Raw genomic sequence first — 17,486 nt, 5'->3', positions numbered from 1 at the left:
TTGCACATTATAAGGGGCTTTCTACCTGTCACCAATCTGATCCTTATGGATCTTCTCATGTTCAATGGATTCCTCCCCCTTTAGGCTCTATCAAACTTAATTGTGATAGTATGGTTAGGGATATAGGTCGAAATGTAGCTTGTGGTGGAATCATCAGAACCATATGGGAGGTTTCCTCCTAGGATATTCTTGTAATTTGGGGCAATGTTTCGTTATACAAGCTAAACTTTGAGATATTGACCATGGCATTCATATGATTAAGGATAGGATTTTCGGGAGATATTATTATAGAATTTGACTCATTCCTTACAATTAAATTTCTAAATGAAGGATACAATGCATCTCATAGTTACGCAACACTAGTGAACTTTATTCTTGAGATTGCTGACATGAATTAGGAGTTAAAGTGTATTCATATCCTCAGGAAAACAAACCAAATTGCTGATTCTATGACAAACCTTAGTTTTTACCCTTATTGAAAGGGTTCATGTGTTTGATCGCCCTTTGCCTAGGATTTACATTTTTCTATATTTGTTGATAGTTCAACTAGTTATTTCTTTTGCGATTCTTAGTTTGGACTCTTAGCCCCTTTTATATACCAAAAAAAAAAAAAAAAAAAAATAGATGCCATCATTTAAAAGAAGTTAAAAAAGTAATTTTGTCAAACTAAACAATTTATATTTATATGTAATTATGTTTTTCTATAACTATCATATTCTGCTAATCTTTTTGTAATTGTCATATTTAAATTATTTAACTTTTAATTTTAGATAAAATTGGTAACAGTGCCTATGAATAAAACTAAAAGTGAAATAGCACAAAAAAATTAAAGATAAAACAAAGCCAAATAACCTTCCCTTTAAACTCATCGTCACATTCACTTTATTTTAAGTTATCCTTTAAACTTTAAATTAAAAATACACATAATCTCTTTTATTTGATAAAATTTTAGTAATTATTTTAAATCATTTTTATATCTCCAACTTGTTTTGAATTCTAATTCTGGACTTATGAATTTGATTACAAAAACAGTATTTCCTTTTATTATCATTTCAATTAAAATTTCAAACGAATTTTATTTTATCAAGAGATGACTTGAATAAGTTGATAATTTGATAAATTTAAAAAGTTAAAAATTTTAAAAATAAATGTTACTAAAAAGACTTGAGTAACTCAAGTTTGTACATGTGTTATAATATAAAAAAGCTAATAATACAAATATTATCCCTTTTTTTATCATCCTTTCTATTAGAAATCCAATGACATTTTATTTTTTGAACAGGTAACTTAGTAAATTGATATATTAAAAAAAAGTTAAAAGAAAACTAAAAAGTAAGCATTATTAAAATGATTTAAGTATCGCTCAGATGTAAGTGTAACCAAAAAAAAAATTAAGTATCTACTGTCGTAATAATAAAAAAATTAACAATGTAAATTTGTTATCATATCTATACCACTGCTATTTGTTACTGTTTTTGGGGTTTCAGTTAAACCAAAGGATTGCCATTTGACTTTTCAGACCAACTGCAAACAGATACTACCAAACATTTTCAGAAACAGATCAGGATATTGTGAGCATTTGAGATATCGCATCGGTGTTTCCAATCTGAGGTACCGGAGTAACGAGCAGAGGGGCAAAAACGACGGGGTAAATCAGTAAAGTGAGAAAATAGAAGAAAAAAAAACAAAAAACCAAAGAATAATCAGAGCTGGTAAGTATCCACTGTCCGCCACGCCAATCCTCCACCTGGGCAAGCTCAAGGATATCGTTAGCATCCCTTCCTCAACCTCGTTAAGGGTCACGGTGAGTCCCTCCTTAAGGAAAAGATGGTGCAAGAAGGATGAGTCTAAAAAGCTTGTTAACTTTTTGGGTAGTGGATTGGCCATGCCGGTTGAGGTTACTTAATGACGTATATGCCATGTGTGGTGAGGGATGAATGGCGATAGATAGATGGATAGGGTTAGAGTGGTGGTGGAGGGGATTATTTGGTTGTGTTGTTAGGGAGTACATATAAAGAAGGGTGGTGGAGGAAAACCAATTTCCATTTGCCGATGTGGTCGACGACGTGGCAGGCAGTGGTGTCGATGCCGAGGCTAAGGGTGGTGGAGAAAAACCAATTTGATTCAAGGTTTAGGGTTTAGGTTTGAGATTTTAAATTAATTTATAATTATATGGACTATTTTGCAATTTTATTTAAATTTAAGAGATAAAAGTTTAAGTATAAAAAATTTACTAGTTGTCACGAAATGATTAGTCTGACGCGAAAAATTTTCTTAAAATAACAAGGCACAGTAGAAATCACCTAAAATATGATACAAAAATACACTCCCCCGGCATTTCATTCCATGTTAAACTATTATTATACGGGAATAAGAAAGACGGGGCACGGGAGCAAATATCAGTATCAAGTGAACCTGGTTCATGCACTGTATTAGAATGTGGAGGCCAATTGCAGCCACCTAATATTTCATAAAATCGATATCCTCAAAAAATTTGTATCCAGCTAAAGGAAGAGAAAAATAAAACTTATTAGGATAACAAAACTATGGATGAATGGAAAGAAAATGTCCTTTAGTTTCACATCACAAATTACCTCTATTTACATGATTGTAACTCATCAGTAACCATGTCAAGGTATACTACAATCTCCGTGCCTCATCTCCCTTCTGTATGCCTTATTTGGTTTGCTGGTATAGAAGATGTGAAGAATGCAAGAAACATGAATTTCAAAGAAACATTCTTTGCTCAACTTCTTGGATGGGACGCCATTTCCATCTGGCACCTCAGCCTGCCATTGATGCATGACCAAAAAACACTGATGGACAACAAAACTGAAATTAATACATAATTTGCTCACAATAATTCGTTAACTTGAAAAAGTACAAACGACAAAGATGTTGAGCAACATGTTGACTTTGATGATCAGAAAATGGTTTTGCTTCAATGAACAAAAAAGTCACATTGGTTTATGGATGTGTATAGATGTGTCTAAAAATTATCACATTGGTTTCTAGATTGTTACCAATAGAAATCAAAGTAAATCGACCAACAAAATCGGAGATCAAAGTAATTGATCCAATAATGCAAAATTCAGTAATAAAAGGACTACCACATACCATCTCGGGCTCAAAATGAATACCGTCATCAAATTGAAAATAATTTGCAGAACCGTTGTACTCTGCTTGAACAAATGATTGAGGACTTTGCCTGTTCATCGCATGAACTGCTTTGCTGCAAGGTTCTCCTTTTTTTTCTTGTTCGATATAAAAAGTCTTCGGTATCTAAAACGTATGAAACCTAACATGCAACATGTTCCCAGGAAAAAAGCAAATAATGGGAATTCAGAAACACAATCCGGACATACACATATCAAATGGATGGCATAAACAAAATAGGAAAAAATGTATTTAGCAGGATTCAGGCAAGAATAGCAGATATATTATAAAATGTGCAGATGTAAATGATTAAATACCTTGGACGAACTGCAAGCTATCTTACACTCTAGACCATTGATAATTTCTAGTCCATCCATGGTCTGGCTTGAAAATTCATCACTACTGGCAAACTTGCGCTTATTCCTGCAAAAGTAAATAAACCAAAATAAATACATATGTTATTAAAGCATTGACATGCTATGGAACCAACAATTCTTACTCATCCAATACCTCTTCAGGTAAATTCCTGATTCCTTTTTGTCAGGGACCACAGATAAGAAGTCATTGTGCAGATAGGCTGAAAAATTAGGGTCCATTGACACAGCAGTCATTTCGGGCTTATCGTATCCATAGTCCATCAGTTGAATAGACATTTGGGTAGGTGCTGGTGACTGCAATGTGTATGAAATAAAACTAAGTTATAGAACATACAAAAGTCCATTTAAAATTTCATTTTAAAGCTCAACATATTAAAATAAAATAAAATAAAATATAAATGCTGAACCAGGTTGAGAAGTGGAACAAATACAAACTTACACATTCAATACGATATATGTTCTCATCTTGAAGAAGAACACGGGCATTTTCATTGTAAACTACATCAACAAATCTTCCAGGTTTTCTCGATTTTTCATATGCATGTAATTGAAGAAGCTTGTTATCCACCTCATCAGTGGAAACAGCTTGAAGCTGGAAGCAAAAGGACAAATTTTCAGGTTTAGAAAGAATATGGAACGGCATGGAAAAGGTAGAGAAATATAGGTTTTTATGATGTTACCTGTTTAACAAGTTTATATATCAGCTTGTCTAATGTGAATAAGACATATGACTGAGTTCCAATAATAGCTCGACAATCATCCTCGAATTTTGTACTATCAGAAGAACCATCCAGTAAATTGTAAAGGGCGTTCATAAACCTGCAGCAAAAAGGTCATCCTCAATCTTGCATAGATAATTAAATATCAAATGCATCTTCAAATTTGGAATAGAATGTAACATTAAGGTATATTTACCTGCCATATTGATCAGTAGAGCATGTATCATTTGAAGCCCTCCACTTCCTTTCAGCAGATGATGAGTTAACCTTCGCAGATTGTATCCTCTCATACAATGTCTGTCAAAATTAGCAAAAGGAAATGCAGGATAAGGAATATATAATAAGGTCTGAATGAAACCACTGGTTAATCTGTAACCATAATGATAATCATAAATATATTCAAATGTGAAAATAAACACATTTGTACCTGATGAAGTCTAAACAGCACATAAAAGGAATCATTTCCATAAAAGACTCGAACAGTCCCTTCTTTCTCATGCAACACTGGGGGAACATGTTTTGCCAGAGGCTTAACAGTTACAAGAAAACGCTCTGAATATGGCAATGAGGCACCATCTCCTTCAACATCATTGGCATCAGCCATTTCTTCAGCTTCACCTTCACTTTCAGCCTTGTTATCATGTTCATGAACCCCATCCATCTCTCGTTCTTCTCGAGAACACTCACCATCAGCAGACTCAGTACCAGAAACATCACCATTTTCAGAAACATTTTCACTGTCCTCCAATGATCTACGGGGACTTTCTTCTCCTTCATCATCAGCATCATTTTCTCCTCCTGCTTCACCACAAACTTCTCCACGTCTATTTTGGTACTGTCGACAAATTGTATTTGTACTATCTTTTCCTTTATGAACTGCCTCCAAACCGTCATGTCCATAAACTGCAAGGTTATTATCCTCTTCAAAGTCTCCGATAGGAGATAACTCACCCTCTTCTCTTTCACTTTTGAAGTATCCAACTGATTCGTCACGATATCTGTTAACTTTAGTGTCCTCAACAATGGCCCCATTTGTGGATGTAACTGGTCTTGTAGAATCAGCACCCTAAGTCAGAGTAAATAATAAAAAACAAAGGACATTGTTGTCAATAGTGTGCACTGTCAGTCCAATACAATATAGAGAATGTGTAACAAAAGCAAAGCAAGTATGAGATGACAAGCAATGAAGGAGGAAGAGTACAACATTGAGCATAAACTGATTTTCTTTTAGGTTTAAATTCCAAGAATTTCTGGCCTTAAAATGGCGCAAGTACATTAACACCTAATCTTCAATTGCATTTAGACACAAAATGTGCCTTGGTATCATGAAATGAAAATTCAAATTAAAAGAAAGCATAAGATGCAAACCAGGCAGTGTTACTGAGAACTTCAGCAGCATGCGGACCACTTGGAACCCAAAAACTAAAGTACAAAGGCAATGGTGCTCTTTATACTCTTTCAAAAAGCCAGTAGTATATGGCTTAACATTCAAGTCAAAGAAAGAATATTGATTAAATTCGAAGATCAAATTCATAGCAGAAAGAAAATCATCTTAATTAATGCAAGATAAAAAGTCATAGGAGAAAGAATCCACTTTGCAATATAGAGGCTTCAGATCTATAAGTCAAGTAACTTTAATTGCTAGTTAAATGTAAAGCAAAATGTCAACCACAAGAATACTTGTTAAAAGGAGAAACAAAGTCTTCTTGTTCATTTAAAGCCATCATATCCTTCGCAAATTCAGACAATATATGTTTTTTTGCACCATTTTCATTGTCTTGTTTGAAATTAGAAGTAAAAACATATAATTAAGACAACTATCTGCCATCAGTAAACTAGAAATTGTGACAACACTGAATATTTAAGGTATTTCACTAGCAGTAAAGGTTATACTTTCCAATGAATAATTGACATTAATGATTTAACTGTTTCTTGCATGTGTAAACTGTACATAAAGGGAGCATTTGGTGCACGAAAAGTTTATAATTTCCTGGAAACTAAGAATGATTTTTGCATAAATTCCTAACAAAATCATTTAGAATTATTCCCATGGGGGAGGTGGGAAACTAACTTTCCAAAGGTAAAAATAAAGTTTTAATGCCGTAAAAATGTCATATTACCTTTATTTACTTTTTTAAATGCAGTAAAAATCCTTAATTCTCGTGACGTTTATAAACATCCTAGAAACATTTATGACTATCAAAACAGATTTTCATGATTCATAGGGATCATGATTTCCAAGATTTATGATTCTCATGAATCATAATTCACAAGCATGAAAATTTTTTCCATATACCAAAAGCCCCTAAAAGTGAGTCAAAATTAATCCTTTTAAGAAGAATAATTTACATGTCCACTATAACTTGAAAATAGACTTATATAAGCTGAAGGAGTAAGCCATACCTCTAATGAAGGTAAATCAAGTCCTCCATCACCAGAAATATTACCAGGTCTTGATGGAGTAGCAGTAAGTCCTTCCAGAAAAGGAAAAAAAAAAAGGTATCTCAGAGTTCCATTCATCATCAGAAAAAAAAAAAGTTAAAAATCAAAGGAAAGGAAACAATTAACAAGGATCACAAATTTGAGATAAATAGCATAGTTAACAATTTTGGATAGTGGCCCAAAAGCCAAAAACCACTATGCTGAAATTTTAAAACATGTTAAACAATTCAGACTACAGGTATATAAATACTCATACAAATATAAAAAATTACCCAAAATTAAAGACATTCTTAATTAATGTTCAGGAGTCAGACTTCTAAACACACAAGTCAATAACAACAAAATTCAAAGAATAATTCAGCCTCTACTAAGGCTTAGAATAACTTAGAAGTCAAAATGCAAAAAACAAAAAAGTTGAAAGGGTCAACACACTGCAACAGAACAGAGGTAGGCAAAGATCAGTGTCATGAAAAGGAATTTAACAAAGCAATGTGTAGCAGGTCATGGCCAGAAAATGCATGTCTTAGCTGGAACTAGTGACCAGGTAGTGTGATAAAGGTATTGCATCAAACAGAGAATGATGTAGGCATTACAAGCTTGGAGATGGGTTTTTCAAAACCATTATTTTGATCAGAAAAGGAAGATATTTTAAAGAACTCCAAAACGAAGGTCAAACAAAAAATAGGGGAGAGGGTGTGGAGCAAAGATGGGTCTTTGGCCCCCACTCATACTTGTGGCTGCAACAGCCATGAATCAGTGCAGTTTCTGACACAACATGTGTGAAGCCAAAACACTCAACCACAGGATTTCTGTGGCACCCAAATGCTGCAGCTCTGAAGTGCCACTATTCCAGCTTTCATAAATGGTACAGTAAATGTTATGGTAATAACAAAAATATTGAAAGAACAGAGATTTTTTTTTATTTATATATAAACCAAGCTATCCCTTAGTTGAAAGCTAAGAACCAATCGCTCAAGGTATTAAGATTCATTTAAAAGATTGACCTCTCCCAACAAGTTTTTTTCCATACACACAAAAGATTGAACCACTAATAGCATGTTTAAGAGACGAAGTTATCTACCAAACATATTAGACATCGTTAGTAGAAAGAGAGAATAATGTGGTGATATGAGATGCGATACACAAACTTAATACACCTACTTATGCTAGTACACCCTTAACAAGATATAACTCCTAACAACAACAACAATAATATTAACAATAATAACACTAATGATAATGAGGGTTTTATTAACATGTGCCAGTTATGCTAGAGGACAAATTAAGCAATAATCATAGCATCTATTACTTATCCTGTTTACTCAAAGAAGAAAACATTTTATATGCTTTGTCGATTTAAAAAATATTAAATGTTTGGTCTTCTTTTAGTAGATTATACTATTGATTTATTAACATGTTTCATAGGGTGTGTGTTAATGTAAACCTAATCTATAAATCTATAACATATAAATCTAATAAAAGGGATATCTCTTTTTCCTGTACAATTTTCTTAAGACTATTTTGTCCAGGTAACTATTTCCAATTCACTCTTTCTCTCCCATCATCTATTTTTTATTTAGTTTTTATTCTCTCTCTTCTCTACTTTTCCATTAATTCTTTTTCCATACCTCACACTCTAATTAACTATCCACTCCATTATCCATATTTTTACTATTTTAATTTTAAAAATAGAGGCACAAAATGCCTCTTTCCCCCTAGTAATGATAATAATTCTAGAAGATGTAACAACCAAGTATTAAGACAAATGCTATAATAAGAATCAATTAGTGTCATCATTCTTGAATGAAGTTGCCAACCTGATGCATTATCCACATTCGTTCTTCTATTACTTTGCTCCATACTTGAGGACAGTGAGATATTAGCATTCACCAACCGTTCAATGGAATGATCTTGCTTCTTCACTCTTGATACGTCATCAGGTATGGATGCATTTACATGCATTTTACCCTGCTGTGTATTACTTCCCAAGGTTTCAGTCTTATGTGCAGAGTGATCTGAATCGAGATACTTATCCTCTTTAACCTTATTATCGCCACTTGTTTGCCACTGTTTGCAGGAACTTGATTGTTCTAAAGAAAAGTTCTCATCCCCACTTCTATTGGTGTTTAAATTCTTATGACTCATTACAGGACTACCATCACCATCGGCAATTGCAGTGCCACTTTTGGCAGAATTATTCTTAGACTTCATAACATCTTCTGTATCTTCAGGACCTTGGGGTCGAGAAGGAACTCCAAGCATGGGTTCTAAAAATGTTGTCCAAATCTTCATAGCTTTATCCAACTGTTCAGTTGTGCACATTTCTCCACAGGAATATTTTATCAGTTGATACAGATCTTCATGAATCTCGAGATCAGGATACACAAATTCCAAATGAGGAATAATAGGTTGTCTGCTTCCAGCAGCAATTGCAAGAAGAACATCATCTTCTTTTCGTTTCTTCTCACTAATTTCTTTAATTTCTGCCAGTAAGACTGCAAAATGCACAGCAAAAGATAGGAGTTAGGAATTAGACCCCAGAAGAATAAAAAATTCTTGTACCATGATCACTACACGTTAGAAAGTTGAAGTTACACTGCACTCAAACAATAATATGCCCACTCATTTTGCATGTGATTGTATGGTGTCTAAAGAAATTATGTTGCCTTCTAATCAATACAACCAAAGCAAATTCATGTCCTGATAAATATGTGCATAGAATTGCTTTCAGACAAAGGCCTCAGGCAAGTAGGGTACAAAAGCATGCAAAAGAAAATAAAATGAGGATGATATCTCACATGGTTAACATTTTTTGCACAATAACAAAATTAATTTATTTAAACACCAAATAGAAAAAAAATTGACAATTCCATCTTTTGCAGGTCAACATAATCTTTTTTACCTTTAGTGCTCAAGCTTTTTGTATCCTGCTGCTTAAAGTAGAAACTTCGGTGATCAAGTGATTTGTGATAGTTCTTTGCATATATTTCAGCCCAAACTTTATTAAAATCAGCACGACACCTTGCCCACTCATCCTGTTTCTGCTTCAAGCGTGTTAATATGACTGGCAAAGCTAAAGATGCATTCTTCTTTAGCACATCCATTACATCAAGCCCATGATCGCCATATAATCGTTCAATGCACCTAAGATTTAGAGCTAAAAGAATACAGCAAAAAAGTCACGTCAGGACATGGAAAACATCAAGAAATTACTTTGTACTGCAAATATGTAACTTGACAAATTTCATCCATCAAATGGAAAGCATGTAACCTGTCAAGTGCTCCTCAATGCGAATCGGACTGTCTCCGTTATTAATCTTATCTAAGAGCTTTTCAACTTGCTCAGTTGCCACATTTACAGACTCTAACAACATATCAAGTTCAAACCTAAAAGCATAAGTTCAAACGAATTGGTTATGTATGTGCAAGCAAAAGATAAACTTTGGGAATCACATTTCTAAACATTCCAGTGACATCAAAAACTAACCAAAAAGTATAATTATGACCACAACCAATAAAATAGGTATTTTAAAGTATAAATAGAAATCAATGATGAGCTCTACCTGTCATCTTCACATCTAAACAAGCTCTCCTCATACTGATTTTTGCGCATGTGTTTAAAGGAATAGTCCTCACTGCCAGAAGTAACAGAAACCCAGTGATCATTCAATACCATTGCACCAAGTTCTGTTCTCTGGCTAGCTGGCGGTATTGGGTACTGTGTGAGAACAGATAGAACATGATATAAACACAATCAGCATGAAAATACTAGAGATTTCATTAGGAAATTCTAAAAACAAAAAGGCAAGTAAAGCAACCATACATTTTTCGGTAGAAGACGGTAACTGGGAGTGCATTGTTCACAATTAGAAAGATCCAGCTCACTAATAGGTTTTGCTGCATACTTATCCTTGCTGGCATACAGAGACATCTTAGGAACTGAAACATCCTTGTTAGCAGTTGCATTTGATTTGTCCCTTTCTCGGCATTCACGATCCCTTTCTTTCATCCTATCATCCCTATCACGATCTCGATCCCTGACCTCTGCATTCATCGGTTTTGGTCCATGTCCTTCATGCAAAAAGGACTCTGATGAATAAATAACAGTCAGCTTTTTGGGCCACAACAAGAAGCTGAAAATGTTCATGTGCGCCCATGCTACATAAATATAAAAAGGGGGATCTATCACAAGATAACAGGAAAAAAACATGTTACTTACTTTTTTTCAGGAGACCAGGAAGGAATCCTTCTGTGCATGACAAACTTGATTAGTAAGAATAAAAAGAAAAGGCTAGATTTAGTAGAAAGTGAAATTTTAGTTTGAAGTTTGAACATTACCATTCTTCTCACATTGAGTCAAAAATTCATCAAATCCCTCCATTATATCAGCATATTTTCCCAGTAAATTGCCCACCTAGAAGAACAAGCCACTAGATGTTAGTAATTACACAAAGTATACTAAAAGAGAACAAATTTCACCCTGTAAAAAGCATAAAAGACCATCCCGCTAGTGTTTCATAAATAGCTACCTACAGAGGGCCAACCACAAAAACAGAGTAAAGCTTCATAGTGTGAAGCATAGAAACGTCTGCCCTTAATGGGCTGAAATTCCGCAACAACCAGAGATATGGCCAATTTGTGAGGTTGAGTTAAGCCCTAAATCCAAATTCTAAGAATATTCTTTGATGATGCATGGATATAGAGTTGCACAAATTTTTCTGATTATATTCTAGGAACACATGAAAGATAAACACAGAAGCAGTAAGTATAGAAAAAGGTCCTTCCTTTGCGTAGTAAATAATCAACATTAAAACAATGAAAAAAGCCAATGGTCATTTAAGAGATACTTCTAGGAAACATGGACACCTCTCCTGTTTGAATTGTCACAATGTCAAACACATTTTCGACACCTCTACAACACTTGTCTAACATGTGACAGACATTTCTCATTAGGTGTCCAATTAAAAAACAAAGTTGTTGGCTTGAAAACTTCTGCCAACACCTCGACACAAGTCGGACTCCTTCAATATTTCTGTATGGATGGATGCATACTAATATTATTTAAAAAATATTCATTTTTTAACTTGTAAAAAACTCAGCTTAAAATATAGTTTAAAATACTGAAAAATGATTCTCACCCTTTTTTTGCGACTTGTTATCATAAAAAAACACTTAGAAGGTTGGTTTAAAAAGGTGAAATTTTGATCTTTTGTCATATATATATGAATAACATAACAAAAAGAGAGAAAAACTCTAATGAAATGAGAGTAGCTCAACAAAAGATCTAAGTAGATGTTATATTCAACTTTTTAAACCAACCTTTTATGTTTTTTCTATTATATATATATATATATATATATATATATATATATATTATCCAACAAGTGATATTTACACATATTTTAATATTATATTAATGTTAAAATAAAGTAATGCGATGATCTAGTGATCTACTAAATAATTTTGTAATCATGTGAAACTTGATATACATGATCTTTAATATGATATCACATAATTCAACAGCTGGATCAATTAAATTTGCATAATACAAAAAAATTATTGAAGATAAAAGATTTGGTGCAAGTCTTTTAGACTTACACCTGGTGTCAACAGATCCTGACTTATATATATGTATATAAATATGTGGTATCCCAATGTCTTATATTTTAAACATTAGCCCTGTCGTGCTTCATAAAATATCATAACCCATTGTTTAATCTTGGTAACATGAAATAACCATGATGATTGGTTCCTGTTACTGTAATGATACTTCAAGCCTATCCAGGAAAAAAAAAAAAAACTGAGCAGGAATTATTTTCTATTTGCCTATAACTACTTCACTTCCATATTTCACCATCAAAATTTTAATTAAAGGTCAAAGTTCAATGCCAGCAAAATTAAATTCGACAGTAGTATTGATTTTGATAAAACCAGAAAAGAAGCTATTAAAAGTTAAATGTATACACCATACCAATGATTGCAATTCATGTCGGGCAATTATTTCCTTGCTGTAGATATTTAGGCACTTCAAAAATTCCTGGTAATCCTCAGGATTCCGTAATTTCTCCTTCACTTTGTCAAGGTAACCAAGCACTGAACTGTACATACCTGAGATGACAGAGTATTGAAATAAAATCTATATCTATATCTACATCTATATTTTATATCTAAACTAATATATAAAGGGGATACCCCTTTTAATAACTACCTTGGTCTCCATATTTGATAGACCATTATATCCTTCTATTACTAAAAAATTTTAAAAAATATATTTATATAACCCAAGACTCAAAAGTTGAACCATCAAACATTAGTTACTTATTTCATTTTTATTTAATTATTATAAAGGTACGAAGTGCCTTGGTCTTGCTAGTTATTAATAAAAGGAATATTCTTTTTAATAAATGTTTTGGTTTCCATTTTTTACATGGACCATTTTAACCCTTTCTCTACCTTAGTATCTCTTTTCTTTTATTCTCTTTTTTGGTGCAATTTTTTTTTCTTTTCTGACACTACTCATGAGTAATTGCTCATTCTTTTATTTATTTATTTTATTCTGAAGCTATTCATGAATAATTGTTCATAAAATTAATTATTTTCTTTTAATACAATGTAGACATGGAGTGCTTTTGTCCTGCTAGTGAAAAAATTACTAGCGGAAATAATGGAACAATGCCATACATTGGAAAAAGGATTTTTCTTCTTACAATTAAAACATGGAAAACAGGTTACAGTTTATATATCCTAACAGCCTTGATTTTAAATATAAAATACATATCATATCTCGTTTATAGATAACCAATCAACAAACAGATGATATTTTTTCTACCTTTTACCATTATAAGTGGCAGAAAAATGAAGATAAATTTTTGCATTAGATAATTACTTTTCAAGGGTTATTGATTTTCTTCTCTTTTATATTAGATTGAAGTATATGTTACCATTGCTATAACATGCATTTATGTTCATAAAATTTGTTTGAGAAGCTAAAAACATTTCTAAATTGAAAATCAAAAGCATTCACATACTCACTTTTCACAGAACTTTTATCTTCACAAGCAGTTGAGATAGGGTGCATGCCAAAATTTTCGTCAGTATCATGCAATGTTTCAGCACCACAGTCTTCAGCTTTACAACCAGATTTCTGCTTGTGAGATAAATTCTCCCTATTACCATCATGATCATAATCTCTATCATCTCTTTCCCGTTGCCTCCTGTCTCTCTCTTCTCTACGGTCCTTTTCCTTCTCACCACGCCTCCTCTGATCCTTATCAGCCCTAATAAAAAATCTGTCAAGTTCTGGATCAGGATGATCAGCACTGAGGTCACGATCACCATGTGAAGCTATGGTTCTTTCTCTCTGGGATAAAAACAAGTTAAATTGCAGTGTAATAACAAGCAATAAAATCACATGGACATAGGATTACAGAGAGAGATAAACCTTTTCAACATGCATTTGCCTCACTGTTGGCATTGCAGAGCTCCTATCACGAAGGAGAGAATTTCGGGCAGAAGCATAATGAGTAGAGGCTGTTCCTGAAGTATCAGGAAGAAAATGAGTAAACTCCTCAAGAAGATCTGCATGGTCCTGGAAAAGTGAAGCAACCTGAAAACATACAAGATATGACTAGAATGAGTGTCTTAAGAATTATAATACCCACTAGAGGAGGAAAAGAAAAAGATCAAACTAACAATTATTCCTAACTGTAACTTGGTAACATAGGCATAGACACTAGAAAGCACAGACCTCCTGGTAAACCTCAGTGATAGACTTTGTTTCTTTTCTGTACATATTTAATATGTCTAGAAATGACTTATAAACACGGTCATTGCCTTGAAAACGATTCTGCATGGGAAGAACCCAATCAATAAGATTCAAAAGTTAAGCTGTCCATACTTGTTGGAAGACAAATAATAGTATTAGCTATTAAATTAACAATGTTTCTACCTTAATCTTGCCCACAAAATTTATGGCTTCTGCAAATTCAACAGGCTTCTTTTGTGTAGGTTGTTCATCTTCCAACGGAAGGGTAATTTCATATCCCTTGGGCAAAAAGGTGTTAAATCCTAAAATTAGATCTTTGTGCCCTTTAAACAGCTCCTTCACTCTTTCTATGACACCTGTTGTATCAATTCTACAAATGAACAAAAGAGAAACAAATCAATTTCAGCTAATAAAATCCAGTTCCTCAAAACTAAGAAAATATAACAGACAAAGCAAAAGAAAAGTCTTGGGAGTTGGGAGAATGTAGTACAACATGTTCAAACCTTTGAGCCTTGAAATCCTTCATGACTTCCAGAAAGTCATCATACTTTTCCCTCTTATCTTGAAACATGTCCTTTACTGCCTTGAGATATGCCAAGGCATCATTAGTGGTTAGTCTCTGACCACCACCACTCATCATCTGTGGCTGCCCCGATCTTCATTACATAAAATTTCAAAAAATTATTCAGACCATAGGAGAAGTTGATGACAAAGTACTTAGCTCATTATCACACCATACAAATGCAAGTCAGTTGAAGAATGTTGAATGTAGCAGAAGTGTTGAGGATCTACTTAGACAATATTGCATCTCAAATGCACTCAGACATTATAAACTGAATACAATGGAGCTCCTGCATAGGTTTTACAATACTTTTCTCCTCTTATTTATCATTCAATATATCTTGATAAAGCCAAGTTTAATATAAACTGCATATGAACGAACATAGCATTCATAAATGACTTGAATGTAGAAAAGTAAAGAGAATTTAGCTCATATAAGTTTCAATTACACCAAAATCTTACAAATAGTAAAGATTAAACAAAATTAACTTGCTAAATAATGCTGATAACTTGAGACATTACAGAATAATCCTTCATCAAAGACTATCTCACCAAGTCAAACCTAAAATGGAAAAGAAAAAAAAGCAATCCAAACCTTCACCAAACACTAAAATTGCAGAACAGATGAGAAATACCAAACAACCGTGCTAGTCCAATAAAACTAAAGATGCAACTGTTTCACGAAAGCAGAAAATAAAATTGTAAAAGAATGAGAACAATCCACGAAAAAAGAAATTGAAGACAAAAAAGGGAGAAAAAAAAATGAACTTACGGTTCTCCTCTAGAAGACACCATAGGCCGTTTGAGTTGTGAACTCGTGTAAACATCATCCCTAGACCTCTTCATTCCTAACAATAACAATATAAAACAAAATAAATAGAGAAGCCAAAAAACACACGCCCAGAATCATGCTTTCAAACTCAGATAGAATAGAAAATCCTAGAAACCCAAGTTACACATTCGAACAAAAGCAACAAGCAGGAAGCAGATCTAACCGATGGGAATTCACAAAGGCATCAATCACAAGCAAGATTTCCAGCCCCAAATTGCACACAGATCACCCCCGTAGAGGCCAATCCTAACAAAGAGAATCAAGAAAGCAAAATTTGCATTACTTCAATGAAAAGCAACGTGACGATAATTTGAAGCACGAAGAGAGGGTTCAAACAAAAATTTACAGAGTGATTGTGAAGTGCGCGAACTGCAGAGTCCCCCGCAACAAGCTTTTCAACAAAACCACGGAGCACACAGAATGATAGATAAGAAACACAAAATGAGAAAGAAAAAAAAAAGCGAAAACAAAAACATTGAATCTTCGAGTAACAACAGAGAACAATCACAACCTCAGATGATAAGAGAGAAGACAAAATCTTTAGCAGCTAAGTTTCTCACTTTGAAAAAAATTCAAAGAAAAAAATCCTTTTTATTTTTCTGGGAGATGAAACTGAATGCGGAGAACGAATGGAAAACATACAAAGGGTGAAGGTGAGAGAGTTCACAATGTGATATGCGTATTTATATATGGGATGTGAATCGGATATAACATAACACACAAACACTGCCCAAACAAATATTAGAGAACCATATTTTGGGCTGTGGTGGGAACCGTATTTTTACGCAAAAAAAAGAAAGCCTAGTAAAATAAAAATAATATATATATATATATACACATTTTTTATTATCAGAAATTCACATTTTTTACTTAGTAACGGAGATAATGCTTCGAAAACTAAAAGGGGAAATATAAATGAAATTCATTAAATAACTATTAAGACGTGCATTATTTAAATATAGGTTTAATGTAAATTTATATAAATATAAATATAGGTTTAATGTAAATTTTACCTAATAAAGAATATTTTGCTGACAGTTTTATTTTATTAAATATTTCTTCTAATTTTGGTTTGTTTACTTTTCTATGTTTTGCTCATTGAAATTAGGGCTAAACAAGATTTTAAGAGAATGGTAATTTGGGAATGGAGATAGGCGGAGTTCATCAGAAGGATAAATTAGTTAGTTAAGGAAAAAAATTTATGTGAGTGCTTGTTGCAAAATTAGGTTTATAGGTTTTTGGGAATTAGGGTTTGGTCTCGCTATGATCTCGTGAATAGTTGGTGGAAAAAATAATTGTGTTTTTTTTTACTCATCTTTGAAAAAAAATATATATTGTCACTGTTAACGATATCCCCGATAATAGAAAAATAAGTAACATACATTTCTAGTTCTTTAAAATATTTTTAATTTTAATTTTATTCTTATCAAAATTTTAATATATTTAATTTTTACATTTATGTAAAATAAAAAATATACATATGTTTCATGTATGATTTATTTGGATAAAATAACGTAAAGAAAAAATACAAATAAAAGTAAAAATTAGTAAATACTTCATACTAATAATATAATTAAAATAAATTAAAATATATGTTTCTTTTAAAATTTAAAAATAAAATAATGTATCTAGTT

At 32.9% G+C, this 17,486-nt stretch overlaps 1 protein-coding gene across 6 annotated transcripts; it reads right to left on the bottom strand.

Moving 5' to 3' along the window:
* Nucleotides 1-2,399: 2,399 nt before the first annotated feature.
* On the bottom strand, nucleotides 2,400-16,534 carry LOC109794202 (paired amphipathic helix protein Sin3-like 4). Of its 6 annotated transcripts, none has more exons than XM_083070086.1 (26): nucleotides 16,364-16,521; nucleotides 16,199-16,243; nucleotides 16,016-16,098; nucleotides 15,793-15,868; nucleotides 14,963-15,115; nucleotides 14,643-14,829; nucleotides 14,442-14,540; nucleotides 14,136-14,300; nucleotides 13,727-14,054; nucleotides 12,666-12,802; nucleotides 11,033-11,108; nucleotides 10,914-10,943; nucleotides 10,518-10,783; nucleotides 10,258-10,412; nucleotides 9,966-10,081; nucleotides 9,597-9,851; nucleotides 8,512-9,189; nucleotides 6,656-6,726; nucleotides 4,680-5,318; nucleotides 4,449-4,549; nucleotides 4,214-4,352; nucleotides 3,973-4,125; nucleotides 3,667-3,827; nucleotides 3,474-3,579; nucleotides 3,118-3,298; nucleotides 2,400-2,816 (listed from the first exon to the last, which is right to left on the bottom strand). In XM_083070086.1, exons 4-25 carry the CDS (start codon nucleotides 15,864-15,866, stop codon nucleotides 3,146-3,148), a joined length of 4,242 nt encoding a protein of 1,413 aa, XP_082926212.1. In that variant the 5' UTR covers nucleotides 15,867-15,868; nucleotides 16,016-16,098; nucleotides 16,199-16,243; nucleotides 16,364-16,521; the 3' UTR covers nucleotides 2,400-2,816; nucleotides 3,118-3,145. The 6 variants fall into 6 exon arrangements, with proteins under 6 accessions (XP_082926212.1, XP_082926214.1, XP_082926213.1 ...); XM_083070088.1 differs by having other exon boundaries at nucleotides 10,518-10,765; XM_083070087.1 differs by having other exon boundaries at nucleotides 10,914-10,940.
* Nucleotides 16,535-17,486: the final 952 nt, after the last annotated feature.

This window comes from Cajanus cajan, chromosome 3, assembly GCF_000230855.2.
Source record: "Cajanus cajan strain Asha chromosome 3, NIPB_CcT2T_4, whole genome shotgun sequence".
NCBI lineage: Eukaryota > Viridiplantae > Streptophyta > Magnoliopsida > Fabales > Fabaceae > Cajanus > Cajanus cajan.
Note: the sequence above shows the minus strand (reverse complement) of the source record. Positions and strands in the feature narration are given on the sequence as shown.

What these genes read in the sequence shown, in the direction of transcription:
- LOC109794202 (XM_083070086.1), bottom strand. Translation starts at nt 15,866, where the DNA reads ATGAAGAGGTCTAGGGATGATGTTTACACGAGTTCACAACTCAAACGG. An exon ending in TTGATTTACCTTCATTAGAG is followed by an intron (nt 5,319 to 6,655) that starts GTATGGCTTACT and finishes ACTCTGACTTAG; the next exon opens with GGTGCTGATTCTACAAGACC. An exon ending in TCAGGAATTTACCTGAAGAG is followed by an intron (nt 3,580 to 3,666) that starts GTATTGGATGAG and finishes TTACTTTTGCAG; the next exon opens with GAATAAGCGCAAGTTTGCCA.